Genomic DNA, 25,356 nt, shown 5'->3' with positions numbered 1-25,356 from the left:
ACACGACATGAACGCCTTGTTCTTTGTTTTTTCCAGACTAACAAATAAACTCGTTTTGCTTAAAGCCAGTATCTACCAACATATACTCCTACATAGCCAGGATCTTCGTATCTCACCTCATCAGTCAGCATCTCAACATCCGGCAACCCGACGCCGACGGAGATAAGGGAAGAAGAGAGCGGAAACAACGGCCGAGGCAGACGAGCAGAGCTAAGCGAAGGATTGGGGATCCTCGTATTATGTCTTACTGCTATGATCTAGTGTCAGGGTCTGCGGGGATATTGCATGGATTGGGTTGGGTAGATTGCATTGGTTCATGCTGCAGGAGTATGAGGGGCCATATGAGGGCTGGCTAAACGGAGGCCGACCCTTGGGTAAAAAGTCCATGGTAGATTGCTGGCAATATAGTTGGAGCCTGTAGTTTTATTATATGTTCTTTTGCCTGGATATTAGAGAGCTGTGCCGATATTCTTGAGTATGGGGTAGACTTGCCATTGTATATCTCGGGGAATTTGGAGACATCAACCCCTCATTGACTTCCCCCATCGGTTATAAACATCCCACGGCAACTGGCTGAACTACTTCTACACTTATACCTACACCTACACCTACATCGCAACTATCGATCAACCTACAATGACTCTCAAATACGACCCTGAATTCGCCCAAGCCGCGGCTCCAATCCTCTCTGCCCCCGCAGCAGCCTCCCCTGCCGCCCTCTACGATGTAGAAACCCGCCGAACACGAATCACAGCCGCCTACGCAGCCGCATTCAAGAAATTCCCAGAAACCCCCGACGTCGAGCACAAGATCTACCAAATCAAGTCACACGATGGCCAACTCATCTCCGTATACCACTTCCACAAGAAGTCCGGACACGCGACGCCCGGCTCGGCGGTTTTCCACACGCACGGCGGCGGTACCATCCAGGGTGACGTAGAGCTGTTTGTCCCGCTGCTTGCGAATGAGGTGCAGCAGACTGGTGTGCAGTTTTTCTCTGTTGACTATCGTCTTGCACCTGAGCATCCGCATCCGATTCCCGAGGAGGACTGCTACGCCGCGTTGACGTGGGTGTACGAGCACGCGGATGGGTTTGGTATTGACCGCAGTCGCATTGTCACGATGGGTGAGAGCGCGGGTGGTCGTCTGGCGCTGGTGATGAGTCTTATGGCTCGGGACCGTAAACTGTCGCCGCCGCTGGCGAAGCAGATTCTGATCTATCCGATGCTGGATGACCGTAACACAACACCAATCGCAGCGTTGGAGCCGTTGGCGCTGTGGAGCAATGATGATAATATCACTGCCTGGACGGCGCTGCTGGGCAAGGATGTGATTGGGACGGACAAGGTGCCAGAGTATGCTGCGCCGGCGCGGGTGCAGAGCCTTGAGGGGCTTCCGCCGACCTTCATTGATGTCGGGGAGTTGGATATCTTCCGGGATGAGGATTATGCGCTTGCGGGGAGATTGGCAGCTGCGAATATCAGTACGGAGTTCCATGTGTATCCTGGCTTGCCTCATGCGTTTGAGGTGTATGCGCCAGAGATCGATGCGACGAGGCGGGCTGTGGAGCACCGCATGAAAGCTGTTACTTCGGTATAACCAGCTGATATTGATGAGAAGACAAAGTTTGTTGTATACGGATGATGAGATGAGCCTGAGAAGCCGCCTTGTACATAGTGTTGAATGTATGCAATGAACAGTCAAAACACGAGAAGTGCCATAATGCCAGTTGTCCCATTTGATCCTTCGCCCTCTGTTGGGTCGCACTATGCCGTATTCCGCCTTGTTCCGCCCCGAAGCTGTTGAGCTTCCTCCACAGTGAACCAGACGAGGGTCTCACTCTGTCGTGGCTGAGAACTGCCAGACAGAGGGGGCCATGGTTCCTTTATACATGCAGGCAGACGAATTTCCACGCGCTAATGGGGGGGGCTGTAACAGTGCATATTAGCAGTGTTGAGATAGTCTCAGATAGCCGCGACCGAGTTAGATCTGAAGGTGGTTTGTGGGGGTGAGGCTGAGTCCTTGGGCCCGGGGGCTTTCCGAATGTGGAAATCGTGAGGCTTAGAAGTGACGCATCTGTATACTCCGGAGTACCCGCGGATGCGGACAGAGCAGTCAATAGTCAATAGTCGCAATAGTTGAAAATAGTAATGGAAGATGAATGCGTTTGCCTGAATTGGGGCTTGTCTCCTTTTTCTTATGATTGTTTCTTTGTCAGTTACGGATTCAGATAGCGACAGGGTCAGGAATGCTGGGCATCTTTGTATGGATGAGGCGATGAAAGACCACATTCAAAGCAACCATGGTACAAACAACGGTCTACATGATGCAGTCCGAGTATCTGAGTCTAGACAACGTTTACCCGTGGCAACAAAATGTCAATCCTGGACTCTGTAACTGGGTTTGTGGCGATCCTCAGGGACAATGGCCGCAGGCTGTGCAAAAACTACTCCGGAGTACGCGTGCGTCCACTGTCCACTGCGCCTCATTCTTTCCGGGTTATAGATCCTCTCTTTTTAAACTTGTTCCATGGGAATTAACCATATAAAAACCCGCGGCTTGTCTCTGGCTGATTTACTCTCTCTCCAGACTCATCTTCATTGGTTGTACTGAATTCTCTCCTATCCTATTTTAACCGCCTACCGCCTCTACTTGAACATCTCTACAACAACCACCACCACCACCACCATTAGAATCACAACCACCACAACATACAGAACACAAACAAAATGACCTCCTTCAGCGCCAACCGCTCGCGCTCCTCCTCCACCTCCTCCCGCCCAGCTCTCTCCCTCGACCTCTCCAACCTCCCACCTCTCACCACACCAACACCACCAACAAACACCCTTCTAATCACCAACCTCCTCGACCTTACTCTCTTCCAACCTCCCTTGATCAACAAAATCCGCGAAACAATCACCTCTGTCGCTCCCTTAAACTCCTTCTCCCCGCTCCCCTCCCTCCGCCGCATCATCTGCTCCTTCCACGCCACAGACGACGCCGTCACCATCCGCAAAATGCTCGACGGCGATAACCTGGGCTCCCAAACCGCCCGCGCCAAGATCTACTTCGGCGAACCAACACCCATCCTCGATGAAAACGAAGCCCGCCACCCAAAGAACTTCCTGCAAGCTCCCCAGGTCGACAAGTTGTTCTTTATCTCGCCGCCGCCGTCCCCGCCGGCCGGTTGGGTGCTGCGCCAGGAGGACCCGCCGAACAAGGAAGTCCACGCGAGCGATCTGGCGTCTGCGCTGGAGAGCCTTAAGACGGAGAACTCAGGCTCGGGTGTTTCTGCTGCCGCTGCGCCTGTTGAGGAGATGGGGATTGATACGCCTATCTCGTTCACGTCGGAGAAGCGGATGGGGAGTTGGCCGGTTTCGGACCATCAGCGGAGTCGGAGTTCTACGCTGATTTATGTTCCTGAGGATCATGGGAGTAGCCCGGATTTGCCGGCAGTTATGGTTGAGGATACTACGACGGTGGAGTTGGAGGAGCCGAGTCCGATTGATATGGCGGTTAAGAAGATGCCGCCTAAGACGTCGATGCCGCCGGTTGAGTTGATGTGATTTTTTTTTTTGTTTTCGTTTTATTTTTGGATTTGACTTGTTTTCTCGGTTTATGTTGGTCTTGCATGGCGTTGGTGTTTGCATAGATTATGTTCTTGCACGGATGGCGTTGGTCTTGTTACGAGCATTTATTGGCTACTGTTTATGATCCTGGCATTTCGGCCAGTTGACTATCTGGTACATACTAGAATGAATGATAATCACTTTATCTAAACTGCCTTTTCTTCCTTCCTTCGATATATCAGTAGATTGATTAATCAAACAACACCACGGCGCTCTCCTTCACAACCCTCGGGCCCAAAGCAGCTGCCAACTCTGCAATAATTCCCTTGATTGACTGCGGATGCGCCATGGGCATTTGCTCCCATCCCACCAGATCCTACAATAGTCAGCTTAACACAATCCGAAAGTTGGAATGGGTGGGGAAGGTCATACAATCATATGCACAAACGACCCATGCACCAACAACAACCAATGATCCAAATCCAGCGCTTTGGTCTCCTCGACACTCAAAACACCGGGCATATGCAAATCAAACAATGAGACTTCCTCGTCGTTGACCTCGGCGTCTGCTTCGTTCTCACTTTCGCCTTCTTTGCTGGATTCCGCCTCGCGTTGCTCCCGGGAAAGAGAGACGTAGGGTTTCTGATCGAGCTTTTTGACGAAATCGCCATCGAGCGGATGCCAGGCGCGGGATTCGGGGTCGAGGACGTGTTGCGGGCGGAAGGTGCCCTTGTAGCGCATTTTTTGGTTGCTGTGGATGTAGTAGCCTGTGGATGGATTAGAGGTGTGTTTTGGTTTAGTTTGGTGTGCGGGACATACCCATGTAGTAGTATCGGTAGTTGCCCTCGATGGTAAGGGCTACTTCTCTGAGGGCACTGAGTTTGCCGAATTCCCAGGTTTCATAGTCCGGGTCGTAGCTACACAATTAGCTACCGTAAGACCAACCCCAGGTTTCCTATACTCACAAAACGTAAACAGAGCTCACACCACTAGGCATCAAATCCAAAACCGCCACAGCGATCAACTTCCCATTCAACCGATAGCACTGATGCCAGGAACCAAGCTTTTTCTCTTTAGAGTCCGTGCTGGCAGGAGACCGCTTGATACCGGAGCATAGGAAGCGCTGGAAATCCTTGGTTTTCCATCTGGAGACGTCTTCCTTGTGGATTTTGGTTTGGTATTTGAGGAAGAGGCCGAATCTGTGGGTGTTAGCAATGGAGGCTTCATTCTCCCTATGCTTATACGTACTTTGCCTGAGAAATTGAGTCGCCTTCGAGATTCACTTCGAAGCGATGAGCGGGTTCTAGTGGGCGTTTGGTTGCTGGGTCAATGGGGCGTTTTACGTTGGCGTATTCGGATTCGTGGACTGCTGCGAGGACGTCGAAGTTGCATTTTCGATGTTTCTTCTCTCTGTTCAATTGTTAGAAATCGTCTACCTGAAAAGGGTGAAGACGTACTGGCGTGTCTTGGGGCATAGGCGAGCTGCTTTGCGGAGATATTCCGGACCTAAGACGAATTTATTCCAATGATTGATGGCCTTGCGTTGGTCTCGTCTGGCTTTGAATTCGGAAGCTTCGAGTCTGTGCGGATTAGCACTGATGGATTCTCAATTAGAATATGGATGACTTACCTTATCGTATAGTGCGGACAGCATGATCTCTCCAAATTCGGCTTATAGTAAAGCGTGCCAGACCTTCAAACCAGCAATGTCAGTCAGGAGCTTAAGTAGCTTCATGTAAGACGACACACCTTCTCCAACCTCGATTCACAAGTTCCTCATAATGCTGCGGCCGGACCGAGATGGAGCTACTGTAATATGAAGCGCCTGAACAGTGTCAATGACCCTCTTACGGAATACCGTGGGATGATAGACATACTTCCATCCTCTGATTTACAGTAACCACACGAGTTGCGCTGGTAACCTAAAAAACAGGTTAGCTCCAGCCAAGACAGCTCAATTTCTTTCTTCAAGCATTAAATTATGAACCAGTGACAGAGCACCACTATCGTGGCTGGGGACGTCAAGACCCCCGCACCGTGTACACATGCGTACAAAACCCGTTCTAAGTGGCCACTTACCCAAAGGTCGGAACAGGGATAGTTTCCTCGCCTGCTCGGCGTCAATGGTGTCCATTTTGTGGTGCGGATCGGTTGTGGTTGAGGTGGTTGGTTGTTTGTGGTTGGTGGTGACGGTGGTTGTCGGAGAGATGTGGAGGCGGAGATTTGATGACAGCGCTCAAGGCGGGAACTGAAAATACGTGCAGGAACTGGCGTTTTTTGAGTGATTAACTGGTTATTTGTATGTATATGAATTATGATTTATGATTACTTTTTTTTTATGGTATGTAGCGATTCTGTAATATTGATACCAATACAAAAGCCATACGCTATGATGTTATGATGCTATCCGAGACGCCAACCCCTCGATATATACCCTCTCAACTCTCAATATAGGAAACAAGACGGTTAACACGGCATACCAGCAGGGCCAGTGTTGCATACTCGTGACGCATAAAAGCCAAATGACGCCGTGACATTCCCCAATATGGCGACTCGTCTGCGGAATGAAGTATGTGACTTTTGCGAGCGGGGCCAGGATAAGCGCAGCAAAAGACAGCGTAATGGCAATCCAAAGCTTCGGGCTCGTATAGAATATTTGGAGAATGAAATAAAGAGTTTGTCTGTACAGCGGACTGTCCAGTATGAGCAGACGTCGAGGTCTTCCGGGAGGGGGCTAATGCTGGCTGACAGCAAGCCGCAAACACAACTACTACTCCATCAGAGCCAGAAGAAAGGTAAATAAGACGTGCTCAGCAGGATACGCCCTCATCGTCAAGATAAACGCATTTGCCAAGCTACAGAAGCACCAACTCGAAAATATTCCCTATTATTCCCTATCGAAATGGACGAGTTCACACCCCAAACAGACAGCAGCAGAAACCACAATAGATGCTTCATGCGCGTTCCCATATGGTGAAAGCCAACCACCCCCGCCGCGACATGCAGGGATCGCAGATCATCTAGCAAGAAGAGCACGACTATCTCCCTCTGCCCTAGAAGATTTTACAGAACCAGAAACGATTGTCGAGCATCTGCTGGAATTATTCTGGACGTACCAGGCGTCGCAAGTTCTTGTTGTTGATCGCCAGATATTCCTGCGACATCACAAACTTGCGCGAGAAAGTGATGGGATCGGGAACTGGGATTTTTATACATCATGTTTACTTTATGCCATAATGGCTTTGTCGTCATTGATCAGTACAGACAAGGGTGTTAGGCAATACTCAGCGCCACCAGACGACATTGCAGGAGACTGGTTTGACCAGCGAGCAAGGATCTTATTTGAAGCGGAAATGGAAGTGCCTACGGTGAAGACGGTGCAGGCGGCTATTCTCAGGGTCTTGATATGGTACTTTTGTGAATGGCACGCTTGTATGGACGTTTAGTGGTATAAGTGCTGTCCTGAAAACCAATGAATTATTGGAGGCTGACGGTTTCAGGAATTGCTTTTTGCGTGGCCACCAAGCTGGGTCTTCAGCTCGATTGCTCGAGGGTGGTTGCTATGGGAGAAATGTCGGAAGAGGTAGCGCAAAATTTATGAGTGACATTTTGGGGTTACGAACGAGACATCAGCATTAAATTGAAGCACATATAAATTACTCTATTGCACAGGGTTCTGATTTCTCAGATAGCGGACCGTCATCTTTGACTCATGGTTCATCCATATATTCACGGTACATGCGTTCTTCCCCTCTTGTCCTGGAGGTATATAAGGGCTGCAGCATCCGTCGGAACGTATTGACGAGCATACTCTCAATTCCAAGTTGATGATATAACAGTCAAAATGAAGAGAACCGCCGAGGTTCCTGATGAGTAAGTGATACTTCTCCATGTTGTGTTGTTTGCGAGCTTATTTTTCCAGAACCGATGTCATCGAGAGATCGATTCAGGCTTTGTGTAAACAGCCAACGAAGACAATCGACAACACTGAAGAAGCATATCAGCTTCACAAATCGAACCAGAAATTAAGCCGGAGCCAGAACCAGAACTACATGTGCGAGTCCCTGGAAACCCTTGCTCAGATGACGTCGCGCGGCATTCCTCCTCCATCTCCAACAACCCATCCACCTTCTTCCCCAACGGGGCAGCAGCGGTCACAAAGCGTTCCACCAGAGCTACGTAGCCTCACGACAGAAGTGATACTCATCCTAGAATGCTCCGCGGGCCCCGTGCTCTTCTCATTCCTCCTAGGCGACGTAACGGTACCCTAGCGGCAACTCAAGGAAGCACTGGGGGTCAGAAACAGCAAGATACCGTAGCTAATTGGCGCTTTCAACGTAGCCAACAGCCCTTCCATTATCATTCCGGGGTCATTGATGGATCTCACTCTGCCCAAGAGTCTCATGGTGGGCGCGTTTAGATGGCTGACAATCTGGAATGACATTGGGGTATTTTCGATCAAACCAGGGGCGGCAGTTCTTTTTTTTTTATGGTGCGTGCCATGCAGGATCTTGTTGTTAGCGTCTTGGTTTTTGGGTCAATGAGTATCCTTGGGCGTGTGTATAAACCTGGGCTTCGCTAGAATCAAGTGTTTTCTGTTATGGCGGCCACAGCGCCTTTGGGGTTTTGGTTGGGGGCTATACAGGGTGGTGCTCTGTTGGCTTATTTCCTTGAATTTGGAACATATCGTCTGCTATCATGACCAGTGCGGCGGATGCGGTGGGGACGAGTATTCATGTGAAAGCGTCTGGGGAGGTTGGGCTTAAGGGGTTGCAGGCTATTTGGTGGTTTGGTCTTGCGGCGGAGATAGTGAGTGGGATGATTACTGTTACGTTTATGAGGATTCCGAAGGAGGAGAAGGAGCATGTTACTTAGTTGCTCTGTTAACTATAGAATAGAGTTATATAAGAGACCGAATAGGGAAAGTGCGCAAGTGTCAAGTTAAGCATGGGATCCTTGTCAGTACCCCTGTATATATTCTAGTCGTATTAAACGATTATCACGAGTGGAATAAGATGCGTTGTCGTATCCAGTTCAACGTTCAATCGCATCAACATAAACAACCACGTGCTCAAAATACATAAAAGAACCCCATCCCATCGCCCGGCATCCGGGTCCGACTACTATCGACAAGTGGCCCCAGATGCGGCGCAGTCGATGTGGATTACAGGCCTTGCATTCGAGCGCGGAGATCTCAAGACCTTGGAAATCTAACCGACGACGATCAATGACTTTTATTTCGCGACTCTTTGTCTTGAGCATTAACAAAGAAAGTTAACTAGAGCATCAACCTCGTATGCCCCGCATCCACATCGTGTGCTATTCTCATGCTCAGGCTTCCTGATGCCCAATGCGTGAAATTTAACGAGGGGGCATCAGACGATGGTTTACTTGGCAGAATGGCTCTCAATGATGAGGGATGGGGGGCTTCGCCCCGGGAGATCTCAACACGTAGTCGAGGGGGTGCGTTAGGTCTGCAGCTCATTTCGATCTGAGCGGCATTTTGTGGGGATGGGGACATGATAGTATACGAGTATTCAACAGTATGCTCTCGGCCATGAGGATAGTAGTCGGTAGTAGTTAGTACGGAGTAAAGTAGTAGTACATAATGGTAGTCGAGATCTATAGATACACGCTAGTACCAAACGGTACGGTACATCAGTACTGTATGAATCCAGAGTCAATATTTTTAATTAGCAGTGGCCACCATCCTTGCTATGTACTATGCACACCGTTTCATACTAGCAGGTCTACTCGGAGTACTTGTATATACCGGTGTGCCTGTACAGACAGCTCAATAATTTGATGGAATGCATAAAATTAGCGAGGGTTGTGGGTAACAACCGCATCGGGAGAGTCAGGAAACGGGACTCTCCACCGGCAAGACCAGAACTCTTTTCTAGGGTTTTCGCTAGACAACCATGGTTACTAGTAGCAGCGAGGACATTAATAATGTGCATAGTTGGTACTAGAATGGAATATTTCAGTACCGGTCATGACCATACGGTACGGTACCATACAGTCGGTGACTCCCCTCCGAAACCTCCCACTTTCTTGTCCTCCGCCTCCGTCTCTGTCTGTCTCCGTGTCTAGTCTTCATCCTTTCTTCTACTTCTCCTTCTAATGCCTCTATGATACTTCTTTGATTATGATGTCTCTTCCCATTCTTGTGTCTCTACTGCAATTCCCGTCCATACCGGGAGTGAACGGGAATACTAGTACCTGATATTCTTTTTCCTTCTCCGCAATCATTATCTCAATTTGCCCCAGAAGCACCGAGAAAAAAAAGTTCCTTCCACCGAACCCTCCCTCCCCCCTTCTCCCGAACAAACACCCTCACCACTTCGAACGAGCAAGGCCCTGTGCCATCTTTTCCCATACGGGGAGCTTCTTCAGGCTCCTGCGCGGTATCCTGAAAGTCATTGACTTTGGACTTTTGACTTTTTCTTTACCGTTCCGTTCCTTTTTCTCCTGTCCTTCTTGCTACCGTCGCGTGGGGTGTAACCGGAGTGGGAGTTTCTCTACCTTACGATCCTTCAACCCGCTCAATCCCTCTATAAGGAGTGTTTTCGGGGCTCGTTTGATCTCTACGATCTGTCAATGATCATGGCTCCCGCTCATTCCATGGAGTCGCGTACTGGCCGGGTCAATCAACGTGAGTTCTTTGTCCATTCCGCACGTTGACCACGTGTACCCCTTGTCTTAGCCGGAAACGGTCTTTCGGGTACATTGATACCAAAAATCGACTGGCCCTATGGAATTCATCCCATTCGTTGTCCTTGTGAACATAGCTAATGTCTCGTGATCATAACAGGCTACGGATCCAAAGGCGAACGACTCGTGGCCGGCATGGTCCCCTTATCGATAGATAAAACAAAAGTCCTGATGATCCAGTCATCAGGCCCTGGCGGATGGGTGCTTCCCAAAGGTGGTTGGGAAACGGACGAAGATAGTGCCGCACAGGCGGCGCTTCGGGAGGCCTGGGAAGAGGCCGGTGTGATCTGCACCGTCTCAAGAGATCTGGGTCTCATCTCAGACACGCGTCCTTCCACATTGTTGACCGCCCATGCACCAAAGGCGTCATATCAGTTTTTCGAGGCCACTGTCAACCGGGAAGAGAAGGAGTGGCCGGAGATGCACAAACGCACTCGGAGATGGGTTGGCTATGCGGAAGCCGCCCAAGCTCTCGCATGTCGACCAGAGATTTTGGAGGCATTAAATCGCAGTTCCATGGTTCGGTAGCGATTGCTTCGGTTCATATATACACTTGGAATCACCCCGCTTTGACGGAGTGTCGATATTCCGATTTACGACTTGAAACGATTTTCAGGGACTTCAGAAAGAGCGAACTTCGCTTTCTGTCTCATCTCCCCTCTATACTGCTCTTCTTTTTCCGACTTTCCCTTTATCCTTCTTGCTATATTTGCCATGAATCTGCAGCATTGGACGTCCAATTGCTTATACACACTCCCTCTTTTTTTTTTTTTTTTTTTTTTTTTTTTTTTTTTTTTTTTTTGACACGACTATGGTCGACCGGATGGCTTTGCGCACAACATCAGAATAACATAGAAGGTTAGAAGAGCGCAACCGGTGAGATCCCAGTGTTGCGCGGGTGCCGTTTCGAGTTACGGTTTATGGAGAGGCTGTTTGATTACCAGGTGGCAGCATTGATTGGTTGTTTCGTTTTGCTTCTTTCCTTTGCTTCGCATTTTCTTATTTTGCTCAGAAGAGACAGGCCGCAACCTCTGTTGGCTCAGAATATCTGATGAACCGGTCCTGCTTGAGAGAGAGACCAGCCTGGAATACTCCAAGTTAGGTATCTGCCACAACCAAGACATTATCATTCTCTGTCTCTCTGTCACCCGTTGACCAGATTGTATGGGTTTCCCAGAGCTATCTGAGAGTTGATCATGATTTGTTCTTGATATGTAGTTTTTCTTTCTGTAATAGTAGTATGTATAGTAGTGAGTGTATTATAGGATTGGAATGGGTGTATGATAGATATAGAAATATTATATGAACAAAAAAGATCGATCAGCATGTTCCATGTAAGTGTATAGAGAGGTTGATTTAGGCGTGCAGGGAGCATCTCAATCGCCCAATCGGGAAAAGCGCCACTCCAGTCTTGGAGTTGAGCCGCCAAAGGCTTCATTCAACCATCGTCAACCTCCGAATCGTCCCCGTTCACCACCCACGCTCTTTTCTTCTCACCTCTATTCTTTCAGGGACTTACTCTATTTTTTTTATTATTTTGATTCCCTGGGTTAGAGTTCAAAATGGATTATGAAATGGACATCGAGCCCACGGGGCCTCAAGTCACAGTACGAGAGGTGAGTTACGTTGCTACAAACCAGGAAAAGATGAAGAAAACCAGAATAGAAAGAAGCTAACTAACCAACAGGCCGAACCATACCGCGTCGATTTCAAACTCAGCTCCGTCGACCTCGCCTTCGCCAACTCCCTCCGCCGAGTAATGCTCGCCGAAATCCCAACCATCGCCATCGACCTCGTCGAAGTAGAAAAAAACACCTCCGTCCTTCCCGACGAATTCCTCGCCCACCGCATCGGCCTCGTCCCCCTAAACTCGAAAAACTGCGACCAGGATGTCGAGTACACGCGCGACTGCGAATGCGAGGACCACTGCGCGCGCTGCAGCGTCACGCTCTCGCTGCACGCGCGCTGCTCCGGCGACGAGATCATGGTTGTGTATGCGCGGGACTTGGTGGTTAGCGGTGAGCGGGCGAACGAGTGGGTGGGGAATCCGGTGATTAATGATCCCGAGGGGAAGGGGCCGTTGATTTGTAAATTGCGGAAGGGGCAGGAGGTTAAGATGACGCTTATTGCGAAGAAGGGGATTGCGAAGGAGCATGCGAAGTGGATGCCTACGGCCGCGATTGGGTTTGAGTATGATCCGCATAATAACTTGAGGCATGTGGATTATTGGTATGAGGAGGATCCTGCGAAGGAATGGTACGCGCCCCTCCCTCTACTCTTGGAAATTGCAGGAGGCTAATCGATACAGGCCCGTCTCTCATAACGCCGGATGGGAACATGCCGCACCCCCAGACCAACCCTTCGACTACGACGCCCAGCCGAACAACTTCTACGTCGACATCGAAAGCATCGGTAACCTCGAACCAGACATGGTCGTCCAGCAAGGAATCGTCGTCCTCCAGCGCAAACTCGCTTCCGTCATCTCCGCCCTCTCCGGCGCCGGTGACATCGACCGCAACGGCGGCATGGGCGGTGAAGACGAGGACATGATGGGCGTTCGGAGTCCGGACGCCTACGAACCCCCGGAGGGTATCGACGGTGGTTTCACGGCTTACGCCAACGGCGGCGCCAGTGCTTGGGGTGCCAGCGCAGCAACCCCGTACGGAGCTACGCCGTATGGCGGTGGCTATGGATTCTAATCAACGCTCCTCTTTTCCTTTTTCCTCCTTTCTCCTCATTACTCTATTTCGGCTTCGACGGGACTGGCTATTTGGGCAAAAAGAAAAGCGAAGAGAAAATTTATACATCGAGCATCTGGATCGGAGTTTGTCTTTGGGATTGTGAGCTGTATAGCAACATCTAGCTGTGTTTATGTGGTTCAGCGGCGCTATTTGGGTGTTTTGCTACCGATATTTTTTTTTTGTTTATATTGAATATCTAATGCAGGCTTTTTGGCATGATTCATCGAATTTGTTGGTGTAAATGACTCTAGATATTTTCTAAATTGTTTCGAATTGGCCAGCAAATGAGAGGAACACAGTCGCAGAAGCAAGTGGTAACCCTGCCCCCCTAATGCCCTTGGAGATGGTGTATACCAAATCAAACGAAACGATAAAACACAGATGACAAGCGTAACCAACGAATGCCAAAATGAAATAATAGCAGTGATTCTCGAGCCTAAATGCCCAAAAGACCCTTGACAAAAAGGGGGAAATCATAGGGAAAGGATGAATGGTGAGATTAATTCTTTCCTGCAGTTACATATCACTCTTCGCCCATAAGATTTTCTCAAATATTCCCACGGCGCTTGCCAACTCTCTGGACCACAGAGCGATAGCATTGAAAAACGCTGGCAAGTAAAACCGGCTTGGGTGTAGAGATTTATGTGTAGACATGTTGAATCATGTCACGCAACCGTCTTGACGACGCCCACGCTCGTTTGTTGGGATGGTGTAGTGAGTAGTTTTATGCTCAAATCTTGATCGCGAAGATCTTATAATGTCGAGTGGCTTCTGGGCTATATCTCTGTTGTCTTTGCTCCCCTCCTGTAACAATTGGCCATGTATCTTTCCAGTTGGGAAGTCGAAAAAGCCCACATCCCACAGCGAGCCCTCGGGCTGTTGTGCGAATTTTCGGATCAAACTTAAAGAGATTCTTTGGAAGCAAGGCTTCGAGCTTATGTCGATCACTGAGGGAGTTCATCTGTTCAACAATTGCTTCTCAAATAGCGACGAAGCTCTGAGACCGACGAGTCTCTATGCGTAAGAGCCCAGAGATGTACCCTTCGACGATGATATGCTTGAAACTCGTGCAGGCTTGACATCTCTTTTCTGGGAAGGAAATAAAGGTGGCAAGATACAACGTCGCCCAGGATGGCTTTGCACTTCATTTAGATAACACTTGCATTGGATTCCTGCTCCATCAACGGTCTTCTCTGGATTGCCGCAGTAGGAGGGAAGTAGTTGAATGCAGGCTTATTGTTGTCAGTTGCCTGTCTCCTTGGGTCTCTTGCGTATGTGACCCGGGTCTTCCGTCTCAGAGCTGGTGTTTTCGCCAATAAACTCGACGGAATCGTCTCGGTGGCCAATTACAACCTGGGTTGCACGGTCATGACCCGTCAGAGGGGAATACGACACATAAGACTGCGTTGTCCTTCTGAGACCGAGGGCCATTTGTCGGAGCGGTGGTCAACTACAGTATGTCTCCATGATGCACTTTAAAACACCACAATGGCTGCAAAGAAATTTCTTAGAGGGAAATTGTCAACAGCGAGCAGGGGGCTGTGCGACCCCGTGGTTCGATCATGGGTTAGAGTAAATATCATGCGTAAAAGTCACTGTCTCTTACTGCGCATTTTGACAACAGAGGCCAAGTAGCTCTGCTGTGAGCGTCTTGATCGAGCTTTCTAGGTGTATCTCAGCAAACAGATGCTGCATCGCAGATTTTTCTCAGGATGGCCCATGGGTGTTGTTATCAAACGTAGTGAGCTGGATTTGGACCATTACTCAATAGAGCTCCTCAAAACTTATGGTGAGAAGCAAGTCATACGTGCCTCTCTGTATGTTTGGGCTCTATCTCACCTGTGCTTGCTTAAGAGCTCCCTGCAAATTTCCGATGATGCGCGCCCATCTTCAATCTTTACTGAAATCCCGGAGGACCCCCAAATGACGAGCGACAGGGGTAGCGTGGGTATAGACCCGAGAGATCGGACCGTGGCAATGCTTTTCGGATTGTATGTTAGAGGGTCCAACACAGTCTCGCTCCTCTGTGAGTGCAATTGGCACTGATTTGAAGGGCTTCTTGTAATCGAGCGTTTGCAGGATGCTGTGACGATCGTGGAGGTAATGTTTAGGAATCATGGTCACCACCAGAGCTGCGCTCGACGATTGTGGGGATAAATCAAAGTAGTCTAACCCTAATATATATCCCAGAGATTAGGGCCACAACTTCCGCAAAATTATCTACCAGCGCGTACTGCGGTCTCCAATATGATAGTCTGGAAAGGTAAATATTGCGGCGAGGCGTCTCTTTTTAATCAGATCAATGGCTTCAGTCTGGATTTTCACTCACTGTACCCAGAGACCTTGTGTCTGTGCTTTCTATTCAACTGAGGGACATGGTGTCGTATCTGTCTTCAATAGTCAGGAGCTGAGAACTTCTGGAACAGAAGGATGAGCTGTCAGGGTCTCATGTGACATCAGATTAACATATATGACTCTGGACCCAACGATGATAATATCACTGCCTGGACGATGTGGTTGGAACGTGGGCAAAATCAATGAGGTCCTAGCACATAGTAAACACCTTTATTCAGCATCAATATGCTGCGTACCATTCACCAAGCAATAATCGAGACATCGAAATCTACGAACCCCGTATTCGAAAATCTGACATTCTCGAACCTAGAAAGTGGCAATAAAACAGTCGAATTATCTATCTAGGCAATGAACGGTCTTTATAGACATTTGTGTGGTGCGGCTTAAGCCCTTGTTTGTCCGTATTGCTTGTATGGCATCGTTTGATATGTTGGCGCTGTTTGTCTGGCGTTGAGCTGTTGAGCCGTCACAGTGCCCAGTAAACATCTTTACCACCACTAGGCTAATACCAGAGATTACTGAGAAATTTAGTGGTACTACTTTAGAGATTCGTGCTCAAGCAAGTGATGTGTGAGCATATTTGGAAGGCCGCATTTCACAAGCTGGATCAAAACTCTTGAAAGAACACAAGGAAGAGATCAAGAGTAGGATTACAGAGGTTGTGGATGGAATGTCTGTCAACTCTCATATCATTTACTCAACTGGACTGGAAAACTGACCATTAGCCTAGGTTTCTCCTTGCACAGCTTCACTTCGACCCAATAAAAACAAAGAAGAGACTCAAGAAGGTCAATAAAACCTTAGAACACCTTTAAGCAGGGCCTGAAGCATATACTGAGGTATATGAGGATGCTGTCTTCATTGCACGGTTGGCGTTGTTGGCGTGTTGATGTCGTTTGTCTATATCGGCGTCACTGCAGCGTTGGGCCGTCACACCTATCAAACATGTATGTACACACGCATCTGGTTGAGTACTTAATTAGCTATATACATGTACACACTGGACTATATAAAGAATCTCCGAGACCTCGCTACTTGGGCCAACCATTTGTCCGATCGATTCTTATCACATACAACAGGCGAAGCGGAATCGCCTATCTAGTAGTTAAGCTAAATCTATCATACACACTGGCGAGACTCCCCTGCGGCGTGACAAATATCATATAAAGTTACTTCAACCTAACTAAACTCACTCTTACTGGTGCTTACCAATCCTAAATATGCAATAGCATATGATGTTACAGGATTGAATCCATTGTGGTACAAAGGAGATGGTATTTGTCTTAACAAAATGTTCCTTAACTGTACATTGTAAAGAACATAAGACGCTTGTAAACCAAAATAGAGCTTCGTCAATGATCACTGAGAATTGCTTGGATCACTCTTTATTACAATGACACGAGTCCAGCTTGGTGTTGACATTCCAATGCTAGCCTCCCCTGAGTGGAACCTCACACACCTGTTCCGTGGCACCTCTCTGCATGATTTAAAAGATGAACTTTCTGTTCAAGCAGCTCCATCCCACAGACATTACACTCAACCCCTTTGGTTGGCCAGGGAGGATTGACATGTTTTCATAGAAAATGCCTGGTGAGTGAATCGGGTGTTGCGTGTTCTGCAATCCAATTCTTTAGTGGAAGATTAGCGTTTCCCAGGCAAAGAAAGCAGAGCTTAGGTCGCTCTTCTGGAGGCTTTATCAGTATGGATTCCATCAGTCGGCGCAGGGTAACCTCAGTCTTGTCCTCTGAGAAATGCTGTTGCAGTTTGGCGGGAGGACAGAGTTCGTCATTGTCAGGTATAGGCCGGCAGTGAGATTGTCTGGGCTGAGATCCATTGCCAGTGCTGTACCAGGTCGACACCAATATGCTGACAATATCTGCCAGGGAGCCACCAGTAAGCTTTCAACATAGCCTAAGGGTCAAGAGAGTTACCTACCTATTCCAGTACATGCGGGTCTCATCAAGTATTTCCTGAGTGCCATCGCTGTACCGCTGCTGTCAAAGCTGGCAGACATTCAAGCTCTCTGCTTGGGCCAACTAGTGTTCAGGAGGCAGCTGGCTCTCATCATCGGAGATATTGTCGCCGGGTTCATCTTCATCATCTGAATCCTCACTATCAAGTTCCGGGTCACTGGTGGAGTCACTATCAGATCTGTTGTCTGAAAAGATCTCGGTCAGGTCGGAGCTGGCATCGGTCTGATTCTCTTTGTCGTCAGATCTGACTGGTTGGGAGCGAGGTGCCATGGTCGACACAGCCCGCGGGGAACTCGCAAACAAAGGAAAGCCTGGAGTAGGAGATGAAGAAGGTGATAATAACAGTAGTTTGTGGATGAGGATGGACTTTGAAAGGACAGAAAGTGCTGTGGGAGATGCTCATGGGAGGAAGGATGGAAGCAGGGAAGAACACAGTCAGCACAATGGGACTTATAACTGGAGAGAGCATGATGGTCAAGGGGGGAGCCAAAAAAGGCTCCCCTCCGCAGCGACCACAGCGAGAGCGTCTACTCCATACAGCTCATCCTGTTGTCCATGGTACTTAAGGGCTATTATTGACGAAAATTGATCCCAAGTCACAAGAAGATATGCTGATTCTAACCTGTGATGAATGCATAAGTATACTAACAGACTTACCGTCTGTAGTAGCAAGTATCTAGAGTCTAAAAATACTTTGCAGTCCGATCAACGTCTTTCCCATCATGTCCGGGTTACATATTGACCATGCCTCGGATAATTTCGAGAGTCCGTAGTCCCTTAATGAACTTGATATTTGCCATGTAGTGTTATCGTCGGTCACGACATCGATGTGATCGATGATCCGTGGGTATCAGGTTATCCAGAAGAGCAATAAACGGAGGAATCTTAGGATGACAAGAATAAAGACACTTAGCATCAGACTGGAATGGAAAATGATCGATGGACAAAACTCGTATCGATCAATGAGCTAGGGTCGTCCTATGTACTATGAGCCATGAGAATAATCGGTGGATCACCCTGTGCAGTTTCTCAGTAAACTAAGGCACGCGTACGGCATATAACTATCCAGTCAACGAGATGAGGCTTCGTAAGAAAAGCATGAGTCCAGAGACCGCACACTTTTCCCCAGAAATGACCAGTTCACCTAGTACAGGGTTACTACTACTTCCTAATATGGAGAAGTGGTAATACGCAATACTGTATTACGTATGTAACGGACCCCGCTTATCTAACCACCGCATAAATATGCAGTGAGATCCAACCTCTCCTCTCCTCCTTTCTTCCTACAACCACCCTTCAAGTCCCGAGGACGTCTCAATACCACCTCTTTTTTCTATATAATCGCCCACGGGCCTGAAACAGGCCCGTCCATACTATACAACCATGGCTTGCACCGCGAACAACGGAACCCCAGCGATTCAACTCAGCTTCATCGTCTACCAGCCCCAGCGACTCCAGCTCACAAAGAAACCACCATGGACCTGCGGTGCCGGATCTGACGTTTGAGTCTTTTGTTGACTGCGATGATCCTGGGCTGTCGTCGTTGAATTGGCCGTTCGACCAGCCCCTTGATGACTTGATTAATCCGGGGACGTTGGGGAGTTGGAATACGGAGAATTGCGCCCCTTTCCAGCCGTCGGTGGATGGTTTGGATATATTCAGCCATGGGGTTGGTTTTCCGATACCATTGCAGTCTTCCACAAGTGCCAGTCATGATTTAGGGGGTGGTTCTCTAGAGGGGAGACAGCAAGGACTTGTTCAGTCGCTTGACAATGGTCCGATATCCCAAGGTTTGTTCACAATACATTCTCTACTGGTGCTCTAGCTCTAACGTCTTCAGATTGCCAACATCTGCCGACTCCTCTGCCTCAACCCAGCACATCGACTCCTTCCTCCAATTCAACCGGCTCAACGTCCTCCAAGCCAAAGCCCTCCCGTGTAGAGAAACGCGAAAGCAATACCCTCGCTGCGCGTCGCTATCGCCAACGACGGGTCGACCAGGTGAATAATCTTGAAGTGGAACTTGAGAAGGTGAAGCAGGAGCGAGATGAGTTGCGGATCCGGGTCTCGAAGTTGGAGGGAGAGACGGAGGCTCTCAGGGGTCTTGTGTGGAAGTAGATCGGCTGCAAGCTAGTATAGGTTAATGGATCGTTAATTGTTGTACCCGGCTTCCGCGATGGAAGTACTACATTAGTAGATGTGTTTCACAGTTAGCTACCAGCCCGAAAATTGTAATAAAAAGAACACAGAGTATATTATCACATTTCAGACGATGTCGGCAAGAAATTGATCCATCATAAGAGTATCGGATCGGCAAAATGAATTCCTCATCAGGTGATATAGTAGGATTTGCTGATAAGCTGCATTAGGAAAGGTGGTAACTTTTGTACTTACATTTCATACAATACACCTCTTATGATAGCTTCTCTCTTGCTTTATTCTTATCCCCAGGAGGAAGGAGAAGGAAATATGACATATATTATATATACTACTAGATATCTTTAAATTCGCTATTATATTCTACTTCACCTTGTCCAAACTGCTCTGCTCTACTGTGTATACAGCATGTATGATTATGTATCATATCATTACCAGTAATTACCGCTAACAATGAGTAGAAATGACTCATGAACACGCGCTCTGATTGGCTGGGGGCCTATACTTATTGAGCCCTAACACTTGCTCACAATAACTCAACATGAGCCATCGAAGCAAGACATCTCTAGATGCTCTTTTTGTGACGGCTCAACGGCTCAACGCCAGACAAACAGCGCCAACATATCAAACGATGCCACACAAGCAATACGGACAAACAAGGGCTTAAGCCGCACCACACAAATGTCTATAAAAACCGTTCATTGCCCAGATAGATTTCCCTTTCTTCTTCTTTCCCAGATTTGATATTCTCGTCAATAGCTACAATAGTTTAGATAAGAATTCAGTTCGTTAATATCTACTATTCCGAGCCCGTGACATGCAGAGACTTTTAGCAAAGTCTTGGAGGTTGGTTGTTGGAATTATATATAGAAGTAAGGGAAGATGCATCTGAGAAATCTCATGTCTCCAGACTGTTTTGAGTATTAATAGATTAGTTGGTCCCTTACTTGGAATTTCTCTTTCTCCGGTTGATTGTACCTTCAGCTTTTGCTTATAAGCTCCGGGGAATGTCCCAAGCTTAAATTCAACTCACATGTCTTCTCTCGATATCCTCGGATCAATCTGCGACGATGGCTTTAGTCAATTCCCTTCTGTTCTACCTTCTATTTACCCTATTCATCGCCTTGACCGCTTGTGCATCTCTCAATGAAACTAATGAAGAATGGCCAGTCCTGGTCCTAAAAATCCTCCAATGCAAACCCCCCATTCATGAACATCACCAAATCCGGCCCCACAGAACCCGAATACATCTTCACCGCTCCAACCCACCTTGTAACTCAAGGCGGTAACCTGACAATCTACAACACCGACGGCGAACTAGTATGGCAGGGACCGCGTGGCAACATGACCTATTTCCGGCCGGGAATCCTGCACGGCGAGCAGGTTCTAGTCTACTGGCCTGGCATGGCAATTCGCAGTGGCTTTGGAGCAGGGGTTTTTCATGTTCTGAATAGTGCCTATGAGGAAATCTATCAGGTGACGCTGGATGCGGATGAGAGCTTGGTTTCTGGGTTCCCTGGGGAGGAGCCTAAGTCGTAACTTGATTTGCAGGATGGGTTTGTCACGGAGCGTGGGACGATCCTTGTTGGTGCGGTGAATGTCACGCATGTTGATCGCGATGCTCCACCGGGTGTGGAATGGGTTCTCGATTACTTGTTTTATGATATTGACATTGTAACCAACCATGTGTTGTTCCGCTGGAGTGCGCTCGAGCACCCTGATGTGGGTACGCCGGCAGAGTCTTTGAGATCTGTGTCAGGCCTTGGGACCAAAAAGGAAGAACCATGGGATTTTGTGCATCTTAATGGATTTGTGCCTTCTGGTGATGGCTATCTCATCTCGGCTAATTACATGAGGTTGTTATATTCAATCGGCAAGGACGGAGCGGTTCAGTGGAAACTGAGTATAAGAGCAATACACCTCCAGTTATGATCAAGCAAGACTGACATGATAAACCATAGGGCGTAAATGGCGGGGATTTCAAACCCGGCCCAAATACCCAATTTGCCGGACAGCACAACCCCTGGATAATCAACCAAACCCCCGACACCCTCACTGTCTCAATCTATAATGACGCCAAGGGCCCCAACCAAACTCACACTGGCCTCCTCCTGGATCTCAATCTCACTGCCAAAACCGCCTCCCTAAACCGGAAGCTATATGACCCCTCCGAACCCGTCTACACCCAGTCCCAAGGAAATTACCAGAGTCTCACCAATGGCCATGCCTTCCTAGGCTGGGGTTCAGCTCCTAAAATTGAGGAATATGATGCAGAAGGAAAATGCGTCATGAGGGCTTTGCTTGGATCTGAAGCGTATTTCTGGGGAACTCATACAGCCTTCCGGCTTCCATGGGTGGGGAAGCCAAATACGTCGCCGGAGGTATTTGCATGTTTGTTTCATGGTGCGACGATGGTGTATGCTAGTTGAAACGGAGCTACTGATGTGCAGGCATGGGATATCTGGACTGGGAATCAGGGCGTTACTGGGGAGGAGGTCGGGTATGTGGCTACGGTTGGGAAGAATGGGTTTGAGACGGAGGCTCGCGTTGAGGGGATACATTCTACTGTGATGGTTGAGGCTGTGGGAGGACTGAATGATCGGAGGCAGTCGGATCATATTCACGTACAACAGACTTGTTAATATTCATTTCTCATCAATAGTATAATAAAAGCACAACTGAGATGTATGTCACGGAGCATGGACGCTCGCGAGATGTATAGCATGTTTGATTACTTTGACCTGTTTGGCGTAGAACACTCACTGAGCATAGCTTAAACCCCTCGCACACACTAAATAGCTCGTCGCCGGCAGGCCTGCCTCTTTCCTTTCCCTTCTCATGTTAGAATGTCGTCAGATAGTCTACCAATAGATTCATATTGCTCGAGACCGTCACAATGTATATAGACAGCTAGCTGCTAAGAATTTTCAAGCACCCTAGAACATAGCCCGTTGAATAAACCCAGCAATATTCAACTATATGTGGACCAGGAGCAATGATTGAGAAGTGATTCACATCGCTCAACACTGCAATGCGCATCTTTTCCCGGCCAACCAAAGACACCCACCCCTCACCGCTGAAATCCGTCTGATTATTCACCAGCCAAACCACCTCACGTGGGGCATCAGGACCCATCTCAGGCCGCGGCATATCTGGCTTATTGCAAACGCCATCATGGGCATACACAAGATGAGTCTGCAGTGGAGCCACCGCTGACCCTTCATCCCATGCTTGCACCTGATAGTCATCCAACATCTGAATAAAGGCATCAAAAGTGCGGACGCACCCATATCAGCGGAGCCCTCTTGCTCTTGCTCCTGTACAGCCTCAGACTCTGGAAGAAGTCTGCAAGCTGAATGTATTCCCTAATATGCACACTAAATATTGAAAATATGGACACACCGCGACACGTTTTAAGCTAGGCATTTAAAGCGTCTTTTTGCCGTCATCCCTGCCATCATCCAAAAGAGCTACGCTGATCATACCTGGTTGACTACTCCGTACAGTGGTGTGTGATGTCAGAAGGCAGATTAGGAGTGGTCAAGTGTGAGGGGTAGGTGTTGGTGGCTAGCTGAAGAAGATCATGGTATTCTATTAGGCAGTGTTTTGTAAGCTAGCTTACGCAGCCCTAATGCAGGAGGAATTGGCGACGATTACTCTATACCTTGTCCATCTTGATGCTGCTGACGCGTCTTCAATGTTAGAGTTGTCCGAACCTTGGCTGGATCGGTCGAGGCATTTAACCACAAGAATGCAGGGCTTCTATTACTTAAACGCTCTTAATGGATACTTTGTCTCATGGACCAAGGAGACCCCACAATTTTTCTTTTTATTTTCTTTTTTAATTTCATTTTTAGGCCACAATAGCACAGAATCACCCAATGAGATCAATTGATACTGTGATGCTGTCTAGTGTATTCTTGGATATCGGTGAGATCACCAGATGAGATGAGCTGAAACAAATTGTTAAATGCCGCAGATGATGACTAAATTCACTGCAGAAGCGAGCTGAAGGATACCGGCAAGCTGCGCGTATTATAAGCTCGGCTAAGGTGTTTATCTGGATAGGTAGTTAAATTGACTACAAATCCCCGTCGCTATTGCGATACCGCGAGGTACATGACACACATTGCTAGGAAAATTTTTACTGGCGAACATTCTTGCTTTTATAAATACAGCTTTCCATTTATATGCTCCACCCTACCAACAGCCCCTCCATGGATCATCAACACGCTGCCAGTGAACATAATTCCTCACCAATCATTACCGGAGTACGCAGTATTCCCCCCCAAATCAAGATTCATGACCGAGTCGGTGATGAAAAATGGACATGGACAGCGTGTCAGCAGGATGGTGTACCAGCGTGGGCAATTCTGGACTTATGCAGCGGCCGGTCTGTGACAGAAATTAAATGGGCCAAATCCGCGGCGACAGGGGACAAGGTCAAGATTGTAGCGATTGTCAACAGTGTCGCCATTGTGCTTGATTATGCAGACAGCAAGCTTGACTTTATCACACGGATCACGAACTCGCACACCCTCGAGTTGTTGCCCGACAACTTTCTTGCAGTGGCCACGAGCGGCAACACCCAGAATGATGGTATTGCAATTTACGACATGAAGGCATATAAACCAAACTTTTTTCAATTTTCGAGCCCGGAACCCGTGCAAAATATCACCGGCTTTCCGGCCGTCCACGGATTGGTATTTGATCCTCATTCTCACAAGCTTTGGGCTGCTGGGAATGACAAGTCCCCTGACGGTAACGAAGGGCCCAGCCGACCTTTCTTGAAGGCATATGCTTTCAACGACAGTACGGCTGCTTCCAGACAGCAGCCAGTCAATCCGAATGCAGTTCACGCCTTTAATATTTCGGAACCAGTCCAACTCGATGTCGAATGGAAAGGCACTCAGTTCCATTCATGGTGGAATGGAGCACATGATCTAATTCCTGTGCCCAATACACGTACCCTGCTGATCACGTCAGACCTGGATGTTCACGCCTTTGACATCGAGGCTTCCAATTTTCGGCACGGCAAGGATGTGGCGTCACAATTTTTGCCAGGCTTCGTACCAGTGGGTGAGCGCATTGGAATGGATGGTCAAAAGCTTCCTCGCTCCGATATCAAGGGAATCTCGATCAATGCTACGGGAGATTATCTTTATGTGCAGTCCAAGTGGAAGGATTGGTTTGCAGACAATGTGCGCATCGTTGAAGGGGAGAATCAGAACACGTACCACGATGTAAAAATTTCACAAAAGGTGTATAAATCTCGCTGGTTTGAGGGGGTGGCTGGTTGGTCGAGTGTTACCCATCCATAGTGGTGAATTTTCTTGCATACAGAATACATCGAGCTTTGACTTCAACCCTCAATATGACGCTCCACGGGGTGGCTGTTGTGTGAATCCATTTAGAAGTAGCGTCAGCTGATGAATGCTGAAGGCTGCTATCGGTAGTAGCTTCTCATTTTCACACGCCGCTGATCTACTGATCTTCATCTTATTTGAATTTATAATCGAACCGACGCATAGCGAGTAAAGTATGAAACTGTCTTCCATTCTAGGCTCTTCACGAAGCAACTCCTGTTCCTTTCAATGGCCCACATCCTGCTTTGTTGCAAGATCCTATGGCTGCTCAGAATATTCAAGAAGATGTATGCCTTGGCGTCTTGAAGCTTGTCGTTGGATATGACTCGGTTCCTGCTCCATTTGCTGAAGATTTTGAGGCTTACCCAGGATTATCAAGCAGGCTCCTACCCAATAAAACAATGCTTATGCCTTTTTATGTGTAAGTGGAGGAGCAATCCGCGATGAGGATTCGACTAAGTCTGTAGGGAATCTTCGATAG

The 25,356-nt window shown here is 48.2% G+C and overlaps 13 protein-coding genes across 13 annotated transcripts; 9 read left to right on the top strand and 4 right to left on the bottom strand.

Annotated features, from left to right (window-relative positions):
- Nucleotides 1-636: 636 nt before the first annotated feature.
- ASPGLDRAFT_38963 (alpha/beta hydrolase) lies at nt 637-1,599 on the top strand (the record flags this gene model as incomplete). The annotated part of the gene is made up of 1 exon (XM_022545006.1): nt 637-1,599. One exon carries the CDS (start codon nt 637-639, stop codon nt 1,597-1,599), a length of 963 nt encoding a protein of 320 aa, XP_022397300.1.
- A 1,130-nt stretch (nt 1,600-2,729) lies between these two features.
- Nucleotides 2,730-3,566, top strand: cbpA (putative calcineurin binding protein; the record flags this gene model as incomplete). The annotated part of the gene is made up of 1 exon (XM_022549359.1): nt 2,730-3,566. One exon carries the CDS (start codon nt 2,730-2,732, stop codon nt 3,564-3,566), a length of 837 nt encoding a protein of 278 aa, XP_022397299.1.
- A 253-nt stretch (nt 3,567-3,819) lies between these two features.
- Nucleotides 3,820-5,703, bottom strand: ASPGLDRAFT_28961 (arginyltransferase; the record flags this gene model as incomplete). Its single annotated transcript, XM_022543806.1, has 10 exons — nt 3,820-3,945; nt 4,002-4,336; nt 4,389-4,486; nt 4,535-4,768; nt 4,818-4,979; nt 5,027-5,149; nt 5,200-5,262; nt 5,319-5,394; nt 5,447-5,491; nt 5,649-5,703. 10 exons carry the CDS (start codon nt 5,701-5,703, stop codon nt 3,820-3,822), a joined length of 1,317 nt encoding a protein of 438 aa, XP_022397298.1.
- A 1,057-nt stretch (nt 5,704-6,760) lies between these two features.
- On the top strand, nt 6,761-7,101 carry ASPGLDRAFT_51451 (uncharacterized protein). The gene has a single exon (XM_022547535.1). The coding sequence runs from the start codon at nt 6,806-6,808 to the stop codon at nt 7,013-7,015; it is 210 nt and encodes a 69-aa protein (XP_022397297.1). The 5' UTR covers nt 6,761-6,805; the 3' UTR covers nt 7,016-7,101.
- A 201-nt stretch (nt 7,102-7,302) lies between these two features.
- On the top strand, nt 7,303-8,036 carry ASPGLDRAFT_856627 (uncharacterized protein). Its single transcript, XM_022550344.1, has one exon. It carries the CDS (start codon nt 7,460-7,462, stop codon nt 7,838-7,840), a length of 381 nt encoding a protein of 126 aa, XP_022397296.1. The 5' UTR covers nt 7,303-7,459; the 3' UTR covers nt 7,841-8,036.
- A 692-nt stretch (nt 8,037-8,728) lies between these two features.
- ASPGLDRAFT_51450 (uncharacterized protein) lies at nt 8,729-9,143 on the bottom strand. Its single transcript, XM_022547534.1, has one exon. The coding sequence runs from the start codon at nt 9,088-9,090 to the stop codon at nt 8,848-8,850; it is 243 nt and encodes an 80-aa protein (XP_022397295.1). The 5' UTR covers nt 9,091-9,143; the 3' UTR covers nt 8,729-8,847.
- A 1,032-nt stretch (nt 9,144-10,175) lies between these two features.
- Nucleotides 10,176-10,811, top strand: ASPGLDRAFT_134560 (NUDIX hydrolase; the record flags this gene model as incomplete). The annotated part of the gene is made up of 2 exons (XM_022541305.1): nt 10,176-10,224; nt 10,384-10,811. The coding sequence occupies 2 exons, from the start codon at nt 10,176-10,178 to the stop codon at nt 10,809-10,811; spliced, it is 477 nt and encodes a 158-aa protein (XP_022397294.1).
- Nucleotides 10,812-11,741: 930 nt separating this feature from the next.
- Nucleotides 11,742-13,379, top strand: ASPGLDRAFT_157043 (DNA-directed RNA polymerase II core subunit RPB3). The gene is made up of 3 exons (XM_022542386.1): nt 11,742-11,899; nt 11,971-12,539; nt 12,592-13,379. The coding sequence occupies exons 1-3, from the start codon at nt 11,846-11,848 to the stop codon at nt 12,980-12,982; spliced, it is 1,014 nt and encodes a 337-aa protein (XP_022397293.1). The 5' UTR covers nt 11,742-11,845; the 3' UTR covers nt 12,983-13,379.
- A 3,931-nt stretch (nt 13,380-17,310) lies between these two features.
- On the bottom strand, nt 17,311-17,622 carry ASPGLDRAFT_38957 (uncharacterized protein; the record flags this gene model as incomplete). The annotated part of the gene is made up of 2 exons (XM_022545005.1): nt 17,311-17,362; nt 17,417-17,622. 2 exons carry the CDS (start codon nt 17,620-17,622, stop codon nt 17,311-17,313), a joined length of 258 nt encoding a protein of 85 aa, XP_022397292.1.
- A 1,366-nt stretch (nt 17,623-18,988) lies between these two features.
- Nucleotides 18,989-19,504, top strand: ASPGLDRAFT_856490 (bZIP transcription factor JlbA/IDI-4). Its single transcript, XM_022550340.1, has 2 exons — nt 18,989-19,320; nt 19,376-19,504. Exons 1-2 carry the CDS (start codon nt 19,125-19,127, stop codon nt 19,468-19,470), a joined length of 291 nt encoding a protein of 96 aa, XP_022397291.1. The 5' UTR covers nt 18,989-19,124; the 3' UTR covers nt 19,471-19,504.
- A 1,214-nt stretch (nt 19,505-20,718) lies between these two features.
- ASPGLDRAFT_76950 (arylsulfotransferase family protein) lies at nt 20,719-22,185 on the top strand (the record flags this gene model as incomplete). The annotated part of the gene is made up of 4 exons (XM_022549871.1): nt 20,719-21,012; nt 21,061-21,396; nt 21,471-21,923; nt 21,960-22,185. The coding sequence occupies 4 exons, from the start codon at nt 20,719-20,721 to the stop codon at nt 22,149-22,151; spliced, it is 1,275 nt and encodes a 424-aa protein (XP_022397290.1). The 3' UTR covers nt 22,152-22,185.
- Nucleotides 22,186-22,257: 72 nt separating this feature from the next.
- ASPGLDRAFT_51442 (uncharacterized protein) lies at nt 22,258-22,824 on the bottom strand. The gene has a single exon (XM_022547533.1). It carries the CDS (start codon nt 22,762-22,764, stop codon nt 22,420-22,422), a length of 345 nt encoding a protein of 114 aa, XP_022397289.1. The 5' UTR covers nt 22,765-22,824; the 3' UTR covers nt 22,258-22,419.
- Nucleotides 22,825-23,373: 549 nt separating this feature from the next.
- Nucleotides 23,374-25,021, top strand: ASPGLDRAFT_51441 (uncharacterized protein). Its single transcript, XM_022547532.1, has 2 exons — nt 23,374-23,439; nt 23,489-25,021. The coding sequence occupies exon 2, from the start codon at nt 23,727-23,729 to the stop codon at nt 24,828-24,830; it is 1,104 nt and encodes a 367-aa protein (XP_022397288.1). The 5' UTR covers nt 23,374-23,439; nt 23,489-23,726; the 3' UTR covers nt 24,831-25,021.
- Nucleotides 25,022-25,356: the final 335 nt, after the last annotated feature.

The sequence above is a fragment of the Aspergillus glaucus genome, assembly GCF_001890805.1.
Source record: "Aspergillus glaucus CBS 516.65 unplaced genomic scaffold ASPGLscaffold_23, whole genome shotgun sequence".
Classification (NCBI taxonomy): domain Eukaryota; kingdom Fungi; phylum Ascomycota; class Eurotiomycetes; order Eurotiales; family Aspergillaceae; genus Aspergillus; species Aspergillus glaucus.
This window is presented reverse-complemented; position numbering and strand designations above follow the sequence as displayed.